The following is a 17,123-nucleotide window of genomic DNA, read 5'->3' as shown; positions in this document are numbered from 1 at the left end:
CTGCAGTCCTACTGTGGCAGTATGTGCTAGACAGGAAAGGATAGATGTCCTTTGTTTTCAACAGGGAACTGACAATAACGATAGCAGCTATACGCTTAAGTGCCATTCACAGCACCCACAGATACAGCTACAGTAACATGGCTGCATCTCTTTATCATTTCAAAAGCTTTTATTGTCACAGCTACCAGCAAAAATCTAATTGTTACGTTTCTATTAATAGCTTGACTTGATCTTTCAACTTACTCTCCCTGGTTTTCAATTAACCCTTACTTAGTGACTACATTTGATCAAGTTTTCAATACAGATGTTTTCAGATCAAGTGAAATATGGAACTCGACTTGCCTGGTGGGACCATCCTGATGACGTGAACTCATCATTATGTTTCCGTCTCTGTATCAGTCTGGTCTTTCTGCCACCCCAAAGGCTTTTAGTAGGCAGGAGTACTCCCTCTGTCGAACAAACTCCTTCAACCAGTCCTGACGTTAGCACTAGCCTCTACTACACGGATATGTTGTTACTTTAGACAGTACTAACTCTATTTCTATTTCTCTATTTCTATTTCATTTTCACTTATCGCTGTGTTTACTCTGCTAATGTCAGAGTTAAGCTTGTTGCTTCAAGTGTTGCCATTACAGTTTTGCAAGCAGCAGCCTGCATGCTATGTCATCAGCTACAAAACAGTCCCTGATTGGCCTCTTACATTGTTATGCTCTGACAGTGCAGATCCCGGATTGGCCTGAATTGATTGTAGTGAGTCCAGACTCATATGCAGAGTGAAACAGAATGTTGAGCTCACAATTTTTTTTCATCAGTAAACAATGGTTATAGTCAGGGGCCAATTCACTTCCATAATTTTATGTTGATTTAGTCAAATTTCCAATAAGCTTGATTGAGACTGAAAACAAGATAGTTATTGTTATTTGTAGAATGTTCAAAGTAATGAAGTGATTAGGAGGGAAAATAATTATGGTGGGAGAGGAGAAGGACACAATAGAGTGGTCAGGAGGAAGAGAAGAGAGCACAATGAGTGACAGAGGAGCTACTGTCAGAGAGTAGAGGGAAATGATTAAGTCAAACTAAAGTGATGCTATATTTTGTGGATGAAGGGACAATCTATAATCTCTGACCTTGCCTGGTACCATACTTGTATGAGCACTTGTTTAATTTCCACTAGCAATTCAAAGGTCTGCTCCCCTTTTCAACAGCCAATTCTTTTAGTCTGTAGTTAAGTTTCCCTCTATCTATTCTGACACCGATGTGTGTTTCTCTGTCCAGGATGATGATTTGGAGAATGACGCCAACAAACTTCGTCTTCGTCCTGACCCAGACAGACCTAAAGAGCTGCTGCCACAGTACAGTCGCTTCTGTCCTGAACTCTTGTGTGACTTCCAGGTACAAGTGTTTGTGTGTGTGTGTGTTTGCTGTTACTGTGTGTCTGTGTGTATACATTGAAACGGAAATTCACAAAGAAAGGACTGGTGGTCGCATCAGCCAGCACTAATGCAAGGTTTAACAAATAGCCATGCTCCATAAACTCTCATGCAATCCTTTCAGATTTTCTTAATTTTCAGGCAGGTTTTGTGCATGTCAAGCTATTTGTGATTAAATGTTGTGCCTGGGGGACCTGTTTTAATGATACTCATTACCCAGAAAGGTTGGAGGTAGATATAAATTAAATGTTTAATGCTCTACATTATACACTATTACTGCTAACACTTGTATGCTACAACAGCTACTGAAGGTATGAGGATGCTGCTTTCTGTGTGTAAATGAAGGCAGTGCAGATAAGCATATTATCACTTTTTAGGACAGATTTTCATTTTCTCTTTAAAATGATAAACTTCAGTGGCAGATTATATCAGACATCAACAGAGCTGAGTAATGTTGATAGCAGAAAGGGCCAGGATTATAATAAGGTGTGGCAGTTCAGCAGGGACTTATTTCAATGTGTCAGATACATATCCAGATATTCAGATAAAATTTTATATCTACTTCTGCTTAATCTCATTGCCACATTTTATTTTGGGAACAGTAATAATCCTACTCCACAACACTGTGGTGGTTTTGCTCACTCAGCCAACAAAGGGTAAGATCTCACTTCCATCTTTAGATCATTTACTTGCACAAATGTGCAAATCTGAAGACAAATAAAACCAAAAAGTGATTCAGAAATTGATTTGTCACAGAAATAATGTAAATATGTAAATATGCTAAGGTGCATGTTTTTATATTTTATTACTCTGTAAAGCACTTTGAATTGCCCTGTGTATGAAATGTGCTATACAAATAAAGCTGCCCTGCCTTGCCTTGCCATTAACATTTTTCTTTTTAATGTTTGGCATTAATTGTAAAGTAATACATACACTAACATTTCTGTAAATGTGTAAAACTATTAATTAAAATGCAAAACTGCCCTTCAGACATGTTATAAGACACATACATAGTCTAATTTGAAGAATAATTTGTAACATATGTAAGCACAACCATAAAAAGGTATAGATTTGTTTTTTGGGGGGAAATCTACACTCACATTTATAAAGCAACACCCATTCTATATTTGATACCTTCAACACATTCCAAAAAGGCATAGACAGGGCATGTTTAGCACTGTATGAGATTTTTTCTTTTAAGAACACTCAGTAAGTAACTAACTGTTGAAGTTTTGAAAGTTCTAGAGAAAAACTGAGCTGTAGAAAAAAGTTACACATGTGTATCATAGAAAAAATGCCTCAGGAGCTGTTTACCTTCATTGCAACTGCAAAAAATCTCATTTTACAAGTCACAAATTCTATATCTCACACGCTCACATTTTGGCTGCAACAGCTGCAGTGAATATGGTGCAAAAGACATTCACACACACAAAAAAAAGGAAGTCAAGGTCAAAAATCTGCAAATCAGCATGTGAACTTGTGCAATGGGAGTTGCACAGCTGTACAATATTTACTCACAATATTTTTTTTTTTCTTGGATATATTTCAAGCACAAACATAAGTCAATAACTCCAACTGTTTGAACCCATTGCTACAAGTCTGAAATGTGATTTTTCCGCTCACAAATGACAAGTTCTGCACTTTCTCAGTTTTGCAACATATCTCAGTAAATATGGAGCAAAAGTGATTTGTACCTGTAGAACCAGGGGGTGGCCACTGCTCAGAGATCACAGAACCATTTCGGCCAATCAGAGGAGTTCGAGCTGGAGTCAAACATTTGACTCTTCCCACGCTGAGTGCTGGCACCACATCTTTTTTTTTCACAGACTTTTTTGAATACACTCAACACATTTAGTTTAGAATTTCATAATACAAGTTATAGAAAACGTATATATTAAAAAAAACAATGTAAAAATCAATTCATCAAATGTGGGGGAAAGAAAGAAACAAAAAGAAAAACCTTCAGTGTTTGAGGCACCATATCTACTCTAGCCGACTAAAAAATTAACACTGCAGCCTGGACTACATATTAGCCTGTTCAGAGATCAGAGAAGTTTTGGCCAATAAAATTTGGGGCTGTGCTCAAGGTGGTCATAGTCAAATGTTTTGAGCCCTGCTCTTCATTAGTAGTTCTGACTACCCTCAGCAACCACCTAGTAGACCTTGCGTTACAATATTGTAAGCTTCATTCTATCTCACACAGGCTCCGCTCTCCACTGGACTCTATTGGTTGCAGTGGGTGGAGCCAGATAAATTAATGCCCGGTCGCAGCATAATATTCACTCAGCCACACTGATCCTTTTTATCGAGGTTGCCTCAGCAGAGAAGTAGGGGTCCCCAATGTTGATGCATGCCCATGACTCTCCATGCACAGGCCACAAACAAGCCAAAGCAACACTCGGAGTGCTTATCCAGCTGACCTATTTGCCACACATGCAAAAAGACGTAGCCGAAAACATCAAAGGCTGCTTAGTCTGCTGCCAGTTCCAACTGTCAAACTCGCTCCACAGAGCCCCCATGCAACAAAGAGGCATCTCCTCCCCCTCGTCAGACCTTCAAATTGACTGGCTGGTCCTCTTACAAAGTCAGTTAGAGGCAGCAAGTACTTTCTCACAGTCACCTGTGCATTCACAAACTGGGTGAAATGCTTGCTAGCCCCAAATGACACAGACCAAACCACTGCTTTCCTGCTGATGAACCATGTGTTTTCACGGTTTGGCCTGCCGAGCTGGGTCAATTCAGACAGGGGACCACATTTCACAGGCGATGTTATGCAACATCTATGGCAGTTACTGGGTGTGAAAGCTGACTTCCACATTAGCTACAACCCTCAGGCCTCTGGCTGGGAGGAATGGACAAAGCAAACAGTTGTTAACACATTGAAGAGGTATGTGTCTGAAGCTCACAAAACCTACAATGACCAAAAAGCATCCCATGGTGAACTCCAAGTGGGGGACAAAATGTAGTACTACACTTTCGTCCAGCCAATTGGAAAGGTCCACCAAGGCCCTGGAAGAGTTACGCAGAAGTTCCTTCCTCATTGGGCTGGTCCTTATTTGATCACAAGGGAAACTCTCACCTGTGGTATATTAAATCAAGGTTTATCCCAATCAGATCAAACCATACAAATGTCCCATGGGACTTGAAGGGCATAGCAGCCTCCCAGTGTAATTTCAATTGTAGCAGATATTTTGAAAGTCTGGTATTTCTTCGATACTTCCATCATCTACTGTCTGAAATTGTTCGAAAGCTTCTTTAGTTGATTTGTCTACAAGTGGGTGTGGTTCAATACCCACTGGTGACAAGCTCATTTGGTCTAACCTATAATGGTTTAGCTGACGTGATCTTTAAGTAGATTAGTAAATTTGCTTTATCTTAGATTGGTGTGCTTTAATTTCAATCACTTGAAATACTTTTCATGACTTTAAAAGTTTTGGTGTGTCTCTGTCCATGCAAGATGTTATGCCAAAACCATTGGTGATCAATTAGTGTAACCAACAATTATTCAAATGAGGACAAATGAGGCTCATTGACCTTTTATTATTTCCATTAATATTCATCATGTTTATTATTTACCAAGTTGATTTCATCATCCACCAGAGTAAATACTGATCAATAGTATAGGAAGTACTATATCACCAAGACATCAACTCTGATCATGGGGATTGTTGTTATGCCACCTGTTCTTTCTAGCCAAGGACTGCCTGCACCTTTGCGATCCAAAGCTCCTGGACATCTCGCATTGAATCGAGTGGGGGAATGTAGTGGACTGCCTTGGTGTGGTCTTTACTTTTTCCCTCTGGGGAACTCCAGAGCTCAACTTTCCCTGTACAAATGGGGGACATGTCAAGAGAAACTGTTTTATGAACCCAGAGGAGTTAACAGAGGGTTCTAAATTAACTTTGTTGAAACTCCCCAGTTAACATCTGCAAACAGATTCTGCTTTTAAGCCACAAAAGCGTCAGCCTTTGACACTTTCCTGCTCAAGATGCCATTAGAGATAACAGTTTCGTAGGGTGTTGAGACATCCAAATGAACTCCTGAGGTCATTCGGACCTACAAGAACAATCGTTTGTCACCTGTCTTTGACACAAGGACTGAAGTTTGGTGTAGAGGTCTGGAGACACATTCCTGCCAAGAATTTGAGAAGGGCCCACAAGATTAAATGATGATCCTCATTCTGAAATTTAATCCTCTGTTTAACCCTCTCTCTCTCTCTCTCTCTCTCTCTATGTTGTCTCAGTTCATACATACACCGACAAACAAACACGTTCTCCCCTCTCATGTCCTCTTTCCCTTTGAAAGGCAGGACATGTTGTAAACTCATTCTACATTCTCTTGTTAAGACCAGCATTTAACATGACCACTTGGAAATGCAAAATGCAAAATTGTTAATTAAGGTAAACCTAGTTCCCTTATCTTTCTCCTAGTAGGTCAAAGTTCATCTATGTGTTTTAATGAGTAAGTAGAACCATGTCTTTATTATTTAATTTGAGGGAGTCAGGTAAAATCATATTTTATTCCCTTTTTGTGATGGAGCCATACTGCCATCTAGTGGCCTTAGTTATGCGTAATTTCGTAATCAACTTTATAGTTCTATTGTGTTTTGCATTTATTGTATGATGTTAAACGGTAATCCCATATCTAAGTAATTACTAAATTCTTTATAGTCCATTGGATAACGCTATGTTATGTGTGATTACTTAATAAGGTCAAACCAAGGATCTTCAAAGCTGTGTGTTACATTCATAGTTGCCTTTAGGTCTCCTTGCATGTGTTTGTAATTACTGCAATAGGACCATAGTGGTGATGAGATATGTGACTTTATATGTAACGGGTCAAAATGAGTAATTCATCACAAAGTAGCTACGAGAAATATGTCTCCTAAATCACGTTAGGTCCTCCATAGCTAAACGCCAGATGTGCTGTTCGCTTGGCGTGAAGGTTGGCTCCGATTTGCACCCCAAAATTCATAGATTAAAACTTAGTCAGCTCTCAGCTCTGTGCTTCTTTCTATTTTCCCTTTCACTGCGGCACTTCTCGTGTCCTCTCATCCTCACTCGCACCTTTTTCTTTTCTTCAGTTTTACAAGAGGAGCCCCAACTGCTCACCAGAGCTTTGCTGAACTTTAAGTTTTGAAGCCATTTTCTTTTTAAATCTCTTTGACGCTTTTCTTTATATCAGTTTATGGTCAGTAAAGACACTCTTGCATTTCGCTTTAAGTAAACGCAAATTAATAATTTAAAATGACTTTGTCAGACCAACGGGACTTTTGTGTAACGGGGTGTGTATGAACCCAGATGCAGTACGCCAACACTTAATGTCAGTTGGTAATAACCTTTATTATAACCAACACAAATAAAGTTCAGCTCACGAATACTCAGTCCGTTCTTCGGGTAAATTACCCAATTAATGTCTCTGGGAATCCAACGAGGTGAAGACACGAAACTGGAACCAACCGTGGCTGGAGAGCAGGAAACCCCGTAGCTCGAAGAGCCGACAACACGTGTGGAAACGTCGTCGGGGATAACGCTGGGTCGTGGTCGGGGACAGGCAGAGGATCCGTAGCCGAGGAAACAGTCCGAGAATGCAACGGTACCGTCGAGGAGCAGGCTGAAGGATCGTCGTGGTCGAGCGGGGAGGTCTTTGCCAGTGTAGCCGTCAGATTTGCAGAACGCCGAAGCGAAGCACGTGGTCAGGGACAGAAGGCAGGTAGGTACACCGGGTGGCAGGCACGGAGGGTTGGTCGGGAACAGGCTGAGTCGGCAACAGGTAATCTGGCAAAGGAACGCTGGAAAGTCATGCATGGCAGAGGAACAATCTGGCAGTGAATGAACGTGTGCGAGTGTCTTAAGTACTGGACTGATTGATGATGAGCTGCAGCTGTGGGGGAGAGCAGACTGCAGCAGTGGGCGTGGTCAGCAGGAAGAGCAGGTCAGAGTGAGGTGAATGGAAAAGTACTGGCAGTGAAGGAGAGGAGGAGAATGCAGGAATCATGACATTTTGATTATTTCTGCGAGTTTTAATTGAGAAGGACATTCCGCGACCCGCCGTCAACTCTGCCACGGATCTAGAAGCAACACCTAATGCACAAACTATCAGCATCCGTTGCCTGCCCTTAAAGACTTTGTTTAAAGACTTTTACCGGTTCGCTGAGGCGGACACAGAGGCCAGTTAAAGACCGCCGCACACTGACTCCACCTGCACTGTCACCGCCGCCTTTCAGTGGGTCACCTCGTCTGGAAGATGCGCAGCAGCTCTCCACTGGAGTGAAGCAACAACCTGGACCTCCCTGGAGAAGTCTAATCAAGTCGGCAAAAGTAGGCAGAATAACATCTTCTAGTGATCAGAGTTGTCATATAGCTAAACTTTAATGCCAAATTTCTAAATTCTAATTTACCGTTCAGCGCACATCCACGCTTTAGACGGTCACATATTTCTACCTACTATTATCCATAATTAATCATTTACATCACCTTAACATACACCACTTAGGTTCCCTTTCATTTGTTCAATGTCCTTTATATGTCATACTACTTCCTCTATTTACTCATCATTTTATTAGCCTAAATAAAATATTTCATTTATCGCCAAGTCGTTGTCTGTTGATACTGTTTAATGAGAGAAACAAGATCAGTGTATACAGGATAAACGGTACAGATTGTGAGATTGATGAAAGTGATGACATGTTTTGAAACTTATTATTTAAAATTTAATTTTCTCCTAAATGGAGAATGGTGCCCCTTTTACTTTAACAAGTGCAAAATCCAAATTCTAACGTAGTTATTAATAGCTGCTACACCAGCTAACCCAGGTGGTAAGCAACCAACTAGGTGAGGCTTTGGTTTTAACTTGCAGGGGTCAAAAAACAAGCAACAGACATTCTGCAAACAGAATTTCTCAGATCATTAAGGAGCACAGAAACATTTTGGTGTATAACGCCCAGAGTGGAGTCAGGTGCAACACAGCTGACATACAGCCAATCTCCCTGGCCCCCCGTTCACAGGGTGGAAGACAGAAAGCTGCTAACTGTATAACTCTTGATCTGAACCAACTCCTTATGGTTCTTGGGAACAAATGGAGGGATTTGGTCTAAGAGAGGCTTAAATGCAGTCCTCAAGAAGCAGCAAGTAATCGTGGTGCAATGATAGGGCAGTTAGTTCACACACTATCTTAGCCGATGTCATCAGCAAAGCTGTCTTGAATAACAACACCTTCAGAGAGTAGGACTCAGAGGGCGTGAAGGGATGCCTCACCCAGGCCTGAAGCTACCAAATGGCAGGTTTGATTGCAGGGAAAAGGCACGCATCACATGGCATTGCCTCCAGAACCCCTGCAGGAACCACTTCACAGAAGGGTGGACAAAGACGGGTATGTCACCAAAACCTGAAAAGCAGCTTCCTTGGCCATGGCACCTGTACAAATATGTCTGTGCCCAGGATGTTGCATTAGCTAGTCAACAGCTTTATTTCCACTTTTCAGAAATGAGTCCAGATCTGGCTCACCATCTCGTGGTGACGCCTCCATTTGTCTGGTGGGGGACGGCCTTTGACATGAGGTCGGAACTTCTGTTTTCCTGTTGAGGAATTTGAAGAGCCTGCATGCCATGTAAAGTGCTCTGAGGCCCACAAACACAGATTTTCTGCCATCTTTAACAGGGCAGCGGACTGAACTCCACCCTGCCTGTTGATGTAGGCCACTGCGGTGTAGATGCTCAACAACACACACTGTTAGGGACCTGAAATGTTGGAGAACCAAAAACCTGCCTGTAGCTTAAGGAGGTTGATGTGTTGGATCTCCATCAGAGAACACAAAACACTCTCCCTCTCCATCTCATCAGGGAAGCATTCATGATGTGCACTGTGTTGTTGGAGCTACTCGTTTCAGTGATGTTTCCCAAAACAGGTCACAGCAGGCTGTCTGGTACTGAGGAGGGAATGGTAACCATCATTTGTGCTTCTTGGTATCCAAGCGAAGGTTGGCAAATGACCTATGTAGGTGTTGCATGTGCAGTAGCCCTCCACCTCCCTATATGCTTGGGGTTAGGCACATCCTTATTGGCTATGAGTATTTACTGGAAGTAAAACCCAAAGAGTCCAGTTACCAGCAAAGCCTGTTTGAGATGGATTTTTTGGAGAAAAGTCATAGTGGTAAAATTTCCTCATTAGCTGTAGCTCTTGTTTCCTAAAATGTTAAAATGGCTTGTATCCTATGTGCAGAGCTGATGTCTGTTTAAATGCTGCGTCTTCACATGTGGTGACACATATGTTGGGATTGTGCATGTGTCTTTTCAAAGATCACTAATTAAAGCATGATGCATGTAGCTGTTGTTGTGGCAGCTGTCAACAATGGCATGTTGAGCAAACTGCATGACTGTACACCAACATCTGTGTTTCACAGGAGCTGGATTTGAGTTCCGAGCCAGACAAGAGTACAACAGCATCATCATCATCATCATCATCATCATCATCTTCATCAGATGAGGAGGCTGTGCTGCTCAACAGTTTCCCTCTTTGCTACTCCAGGAGGGACAGAGGAAGGAGGACCTCCTCTTCTAGGTCTAACTTAGAGACAGAGCCTGAGGGACACACACCAGGTCAGAGGCAGGTCAAATGGATCTATAATACTATGAACATGGCATACTCAATATCTAACATCCATATTAACACTGAGACAAAAACATGATAACTTGCTCTCGTACAAAAAGACAACATTATCTCCCAGTCAAACAAACAAGTGGGTTGACTAGTTCTCTCCATTTATATGAAGTGTGAAAAGCAAGCAGACAGCAGACTGAGTAAGGTAATCCAGATGTCAGACCTCAGTTGGAAAGTTATCAGGTCTCAGGAAAACTTCCATCAGGGGACAGCCAAGAGGAAACGCCCTACAGGCAGAGAAAGAGAGAGAGAGAGAGAGAGAGAGAGAGAGAGAGAGAGAGAGAGAAAGAGAGAGACATAGAGACAGAAAGAGACAGGAAGAGCAGCCAGGCTCTATGTTGAGCGTTAGAAGTCAACTAGTGCTTTTTGGGAGGATCAGGCTTGTGCTCTAAAAGGAGGTGCCCAGGAGGCATCCTGATCAGATGCCTGAAACACCTATACGTGAAAGAGCAGTGGTTCTACTCTGAGCTCCCAGTGGGTGTCAGAGCTCCTCACCTTTACTCTTCAAGGCTTAGCCTAGACACCCTATGGAGGATACACAGTTTACCAGCTTTTATCTGCAATCTCATTATTTTGGTCCCTACCAAAGCTAATGAAAATAGGTGAGGGTTGGGATGTAGATGGACGAGTAATTCCAAAGCATCTCTTCATCGCGACAGTCCCAGTCTGCACCTGCATTGCTACTTCCAAACCAAAGTGCCTGTCCATCTCATGCTTAATTTTACCTCATTTGTAAACAAGACCCCAAGATAATTTAACACAGGAAGGAATCAACATTGCTCCTCCTGAATCCAAGGTTCGACAGTTGGATGCAGCCTTAAAGTGTCTACTGATTGACAATATCCTCAGTCAGCAGTTTTCCTCCCCTGATGAACACAGCCAGAGACAAGCCCTGCTTTCCCTTCCTAGAGCAAACACTTTGCCAGAACTATCTTGAGGCAAGCTGAAAGTCCTTCTCCATAGCCATCCAAACTCCTCCTACATCTGGGTTTTTGCTTTGGTCACTGACACAGCTGCAAAACCTCTGACCAACCACTACCTGTCTACTGCTTCAGGAGAACCTTGGGCCAGCAATGCTGGAAAGGTTGTCTTCTTAAACTTGACGGCCTTCTACACCACTTGTGTCCATCCATAGGTTCTTAGGTTGTCACCACATCAGGCACACACAACCTTCTGACTGCAACTTTTAGCAGCCATCTCCACAACATAGGCTTTGAGCATGGCCCAGCCTTGCCAAGAATGCATAAAACATTACCCCGGAAGTGGCAGTCGAAGACCTCACAGACAAAGGATTCAGCCAGACATTCCCAGTTCACCCTCTACACTTTCATTTTACCAGGTCTGTCCACAGTCTCCCCCACTATCTTATTCAGCTCACCATCAAGTGATCAGTTGTGTGCTCTGCTCCCCTCTTCACTGACGACTCCAAGACATATAGCCACAGATCTTATGATACGACCACAAAGTCAATTATTGATTTTTGGCCTACAGTGTTCTGGTATCAAGTACACTTATGGACTGCCCAGTGCTTGAACATGGTGTTCATTACGGCCAATCCATGACTAGCACAGAAGTACAATAACATAGCACCACTCAGGTTCAGATCAAGCAGGCTGTTCCTCATTACCCATGACCCCTAGAAAAACTATAGAGTCCACTCCAGGACAACCCCCAGAGATTGGGGAGACTGGAAGGCTGGTACTCCAAACTGCTGTTTGTTGCATAAGCACAAAAACAGTCAGTCATTTCCCAGGCTGAAATTCAGCCCAGCCGTGCTTAGCTGGGAACGCATGAGTATCTTGGCGTCTTGCATCCGGGCAACTCCAGATAAGGTGAGAGTCCAGCCCCTCTTCAGCAGTTTGGTCCCAGAACCAGTGCCATGTGTAGAGGTCAGCCCAACCACATCTAGTTGTTACCATTCCATCTCCTACAAGATACATTCATAGATTTTGGAGGGACAGCAGAAAAATCTGAAAACACTGACATAACATCACCTGAGAAAGTGATAATGGCAAAAAAGTTTTTTTTTTTCTCTTACATATTCAGCAGTTACCATTAATTTGGAGTTGTGTTTGTGTCCACCTGTTGAATATAAGTTTAATGCACACTCTCTTTTAGCTCTGTCTTGGTCTCTGCCAAGTCAGGGACATATCTGTCTCCCTGGTTCTAAATGCTCCACTACTCCCCAACCAGAAAGCCTGGATGAATGGAGAGGTGAAGGCTCTCTCTTCTCAGAGCTAAAAAAGCTGCTTGTCAGTCAGGGGACTAGGAGGCATACATCATCCCCAGAACACGACTGAGAGCTGGCATCAAAGGAGGCTAAGAGGAGACACCAGCAGAGATGGAAAGAGACCTCAACAGCAACATATATGTGGCAGGTGATTCAAAATGTCACAGGCTACAGAAGCAGGAGTGCCCCCATCATATGTGAGGCCACGCTACTGGATGAGCTGAACACATTTTCGCTTGCTTCGACCTCCTCAATAAGGACTCAAGTGTGAAGTCTACCCTACTTTCAGAGGACCGGCCACTCTCAGTGACCACAGCAGATGTGAGAAAACTCCTGCTGAGAGTGAATATAAACAAGTCCACAGGCCCAGACAACATTCCAGGATGAGTACTAAGAACTTGTGCTGATCAGCTTAACGTTATAACTGGCATTTTTAACATCTCAATCTCACAAGAGACTGTCCCTAAAAGGTCTGCTGTGTCTAGTCTTAATGACTATTGATTACCCCCATCCTTAATGAGGTGCTTTGAAAAACTGGTTCTCCAGCACATCAAAAACAACATCACTGCCAACCTGGATCCTCACCAGTATGCTTTCAGAACTAAAAGATCCACAGAGGACACCATATCTACTGCTCTTCACTCAGTCTTCACTCACCTGGAGAATAAGAACAGCTACACCGGGATGCTGTTTGTTGACTTCAGCTCAGCATTCAACACAATCTTTCCCATGAAGCTGTTTGGAAAACTTAAGAATCTGGGCTTCAGTTCAACACTCTCCAACTGGTTACTGGACTTCCTTACATGCAGACCCCAGAGAGTTCGAATTGGCAGCCACACCTCCTCTACATTAGTGCTCAACCGTGGAGCCCCCCAGGGCTGTGCGCTCTGGAAATCTCTCATAAAGCTTTCTGTTTTTTATATTGGATTTTTTCATCCCATCTGTGGAATTTAGTGCACTAGCTGACCTTTTCTCTACTTCACAGGAGAAGAGCAAGCATGGTATTCAAAATAAGGCCTTTTTTGAGCTGCTATATATTATCCACTCCCTATCGATTTTTTCCCGTCCATTGTGGGATGTGGAAAATGTCAAATAGTTTGGGAATTCCCTACCCTCTGCATCTTCTGGCAATTCCTTTGCCCTCTCAGAGAATGGCGTTTATTTTGCTATGACACATATGATGTCTGTCATGTTATTTGGCCAAAATGTAAGATCACTGAAATCAAGTGTCTGCTCAGTCTCTGATCCAGCCTGCTCAGACCCTCAGACGAAGCAGTGGGCCCCTCCTGCATCACTGTGATGCTCCCTGTCTCTCTCTTGTCTCTCACCGGCAGCCTGACCCTGTCCCTCCACTCCGTGACAGCTGGCCCCTCCTGCTCCACTGTGACTCTCTCTCTCTCTCTCTCTCGTCTCTCACACTGGCAGCCTGACTCTGTCCCTCCGTTGTGGGACAGCAAGTGCTTTCCGCATCGCTCTCTCTGTCATCTTGATTGCAGCTGGAGCTCTCTCCTCTCTGTCTCATCTTCTCTGTCTCAAGGCTGAGACAAGGCTGGTAAACGTTGGCGCTGTTTCTTACTTTGCTCTACGTTGACTTTACAAGTCCCAGCTTCACCGTCATCTTTTTTTAAATATTTGTTCAGAAAATCTCTAAGGCCTCTATTTTCTTCTTCTCTTCTTCTCTTTTCTTTTCTTTTTCTGAGCACTGGACATGTGCTTACTGGACATTTTGACGGTACTGAACTTCAAATCAAATAACATCAAATTTTGATCAATAGCCAAACCATTTTTGTGTTGGGGTGGGGGGATTCTTGACCCCCCCCCTACCCTGGGCCTGCGACAACAGACCTGTTTGTCCCCCCCTATTGGCAGGCGTGCCTCCTTTGATGCCAAAAGATGGAGCAGGATTTAGGATCACCTTAAATTATAAGTTAACTTGTACCTTGTACCTTACAAATTTCACATTTATTTGAGTCAGTTTTGGTGTAAAAGTATGGATTAGTGCAGATTTAACTAATTCAACATGGAGGGCAGTAAAAATAGCCTTCAGACAGGCCATAAAATAACTATGTCTGTTTATGTTATGTGATAACACTAATCTTGTTGTTATGTCTTTTGACCATGCCGTTAGTCATACATTTACATGTATAATTACACATTATATTCTGTATATTCTTACACAACTTTAACGTTATGCAGTGTACACTCTCGGCCAGTAATTCATTTCATGCTATTTATGAAAAACACAAATATATTTTTTTAAAGTGTACCGTTTTTTTAATTATAAAATTACTCCCACATCAGTCAGTTATATTATATTGTATGATGAAATATGTTGTAGTTAACTGTATATTGGCTGTAATAACACACTGTCAAATGAACACAGAATGACCTGGGCAAAAATCTTTTTCAAAATAAAATACTAATGCATGTATTGTACTTCAGTACGGAAGCCCTAAGCGGACGTGTTTTTTTTTTTTTTTTTTTTACAAGCCGTTTTCTCGATATAACGAGATATTATCTCGTTATAACGAGATATTATCTCGTTATCTCGAGAATTCAGCGCAGACAAATGCGTGCAGGTTCTCGCCCCTGCACGTACCAAAAAGCACCGGAGCAACAGTATAATAATCTAGTTATGATTACTGATGAATTTGGGTGATGTGTTCCTGTAATAATCATCTTACCTTGCGCATTTGTCCGCGCTGAACACCGCACGGCACCTGCTGTCACATCATCCACCCGCCACTTCTTCTGATGTGCATCTTACCTTGCAAATGCGCAAGGTAAGATGATTATTACAGGAACACATCACCCAAATTCATCAGTAATCATAACTAGATTATTATACTGTTCCTCCGGTGCTTTTTGGTACGTGCAGGGGCGAGAACCTGCACGCATTTGTCCGCGCTGGCACGGCACCTGCTGTCACATCATCCACCCCACTTCTTCTTCTGACGTTCATTCAATAAAGTTTAAAAAAACAAACCAAAAAACAAAGTTTGTTTTCTCGAGATAACGACTTAATATCTCGGGAAAACAAAGCTCGTTTTCTCGAGATAATGAGATAATATCTCAGGAAAACAAACTCGGTATATCGAGAAAACGGCTTGTAAAAAAAAAAAAAAAAAACACGTCCGCTTAGGGCTTCCGTAACTTCAGCCATAGCCACAGAATAATTATGTTCATGCTTTGAAAAAATATTATTGTCATTAATGAGAGTTAGACCCTGCTAATTGCACAGTGTGCAACTATTCATCAGGGCATTCACAACAACTGAATTTTCGTCTTCATTGACTACTCACAAAAAGTAGTCAACTTGTCGATTACTCCCAGGTGACATATCAGCCTGTTTATACTTTTACTTTATAACAGTGATCAATACTGTCTCAAATACAACCAGTAAAGGGTTTTTTAATGTTGGCGGGAGGCGAAATAGCACAGTCTCCAATAGGCTCTGGGAGGCCCTTTATAAACCAGAGTGATTAGAGCAAAGAGTTTAAGTTTAGTGAGCATATCAAGTAAATGTGTAGTAGAGATTACAGTTTTAAATGCTGCAGCTCCTCAAGACCAGCAGAAGTTTCCCATTTATTGTCTACCCACAGCGCCCTCCAGCTGTTTATCTGCTGTAGATTGCCACTACTTAAAACTGCTTTACCATTCAAAAACATAAATTCACATTTGTAATCACCACAGCAGCCTGTGGCTCATTATAGTTTAAATATGAGTTATAGTTAAGCATGATTTCCAGTTAAGTCTGTATTAGGTGAATGCCACATGTTGTTTTAATGCAATTGATTTGGTAAGTACCTTCCCTTCTCACTAATTCTACTGACACAGCACTTAAACAGCAACGTCTGCATGTGGAGACAATGTTTTCATCATGATTAGCTCATTTCTGCACAAGTCTTCTTTGTTTTAAATAGCACAGCATTGTTTTTTCCAGTTGCTGCCCAGTTAGAGGCCCGTGATTTCCACAGTCACAGCAGCATCCTCAGCACCAGCCCCAGATTTAAGACCATGGTCAGAGAGGCAAGGTACACTGAAACACCTACTTTCTCTGCATGAATGTTTGAACAAGGCATCTGTCATGATGTTTTAATGATGAGGGGACATGTAATCTATAAGCATAAAGGAAGGAATTGGTTGAGGACAGTGCCATTACTTTAAAACTGACTGCATCATTCACACAATCCTTGTAAACTGTAAATTACCATCTTCAGAACTTCACTATATACGTTTGGACTGAATGTAAACAATGATTTGTATATCTGCTTAGCCCTCATTTCTTTTAGTGAGTGAGCTCGTGTGTAGTTATTTAGCCATCGGTAAGTCCTGGTGGGTCACTCAAAATAGGCCTCATACACTAAACCAGTATGTGCAGAAGTGTATCCAGGAGACAGAGGTGACAGTGTTTCTGTGCACATGTTAGTGTCAGTCTTGGCAGTCAGAACCAGCTGATAAGCCATTAATTATTCTCTTCAAATATACTATGTTGTTCTCTGAAGAAGCACTTTCTCCTGAACAGGAGTTGTCATTTTCAAGCCCGGCACCTACCCCCTTAAATAACAAATGCACCTGCGCCCTTCTGTGTGCCCTTGAGCGTGTCGGTCTTAAAGTGAGGTGTGGTCAGGCGCACTGTTGGCAGATTTCTATTTTGAGGCAACAGAAAGCAAATGCACCACTGACCAAATAAAAGCTGGTCTAAAGTCAGCGGCTCTGTTTCCTGCTATTTAAAGGGCAGATTATTCAGATAGCAAGATGCACCTGCATGCAGTTCAGGTGTTTGGATAGGTCAGGTGGAACATC

The 17,123-nt window shown here is 42.3% G+C and overlaps 1 protein-coding gene across 1 annotated transcript in view; it reads left to right on the top strand.

The window, feature by feature from the left end:
* LOC121950740 (cytosolic carboxypeptidase 4) overlaps positions 1-17,123 on the top strand; it is a 149,038-nt gene that overhangs the window by 60,299 nt on the left and 71,616 nt on the right. The window contains exons 10-12 of the mRNA XM_042496838.1: positions 1,276-1,392; positions 9,831-10,026; positions 16,261-16,351. Coding sequence (XP_042352772.1) covers positions 1,276-1,392; positions 9,831-10,026; positions 16,261-16,351 — 404 coding nt within the window. The remainder of the gene's footprint in view (positions 1-1,275; positions 1,393-9,830; positions 10,027-16,260; positions 16,352-17,123) is intronic.

This window comes from Plectropomus leopardus, chromosome 11, assembly GCF_008729295.1.
Source record: "Plectropomus leopardus isolate mb chromosome 11, YSFRI_Pleo_2.0, whole genome shotgun sequence".
Lineage (NCBI taxonomy): Eukaryota > Metazoa > Chordata > Actinopteri > Perciformes > Serranidae > Plectropomus > Plectropomus leopardus.
This window is presented reverse-complemented; position numbering and strand designations above follow the sequence as displayed.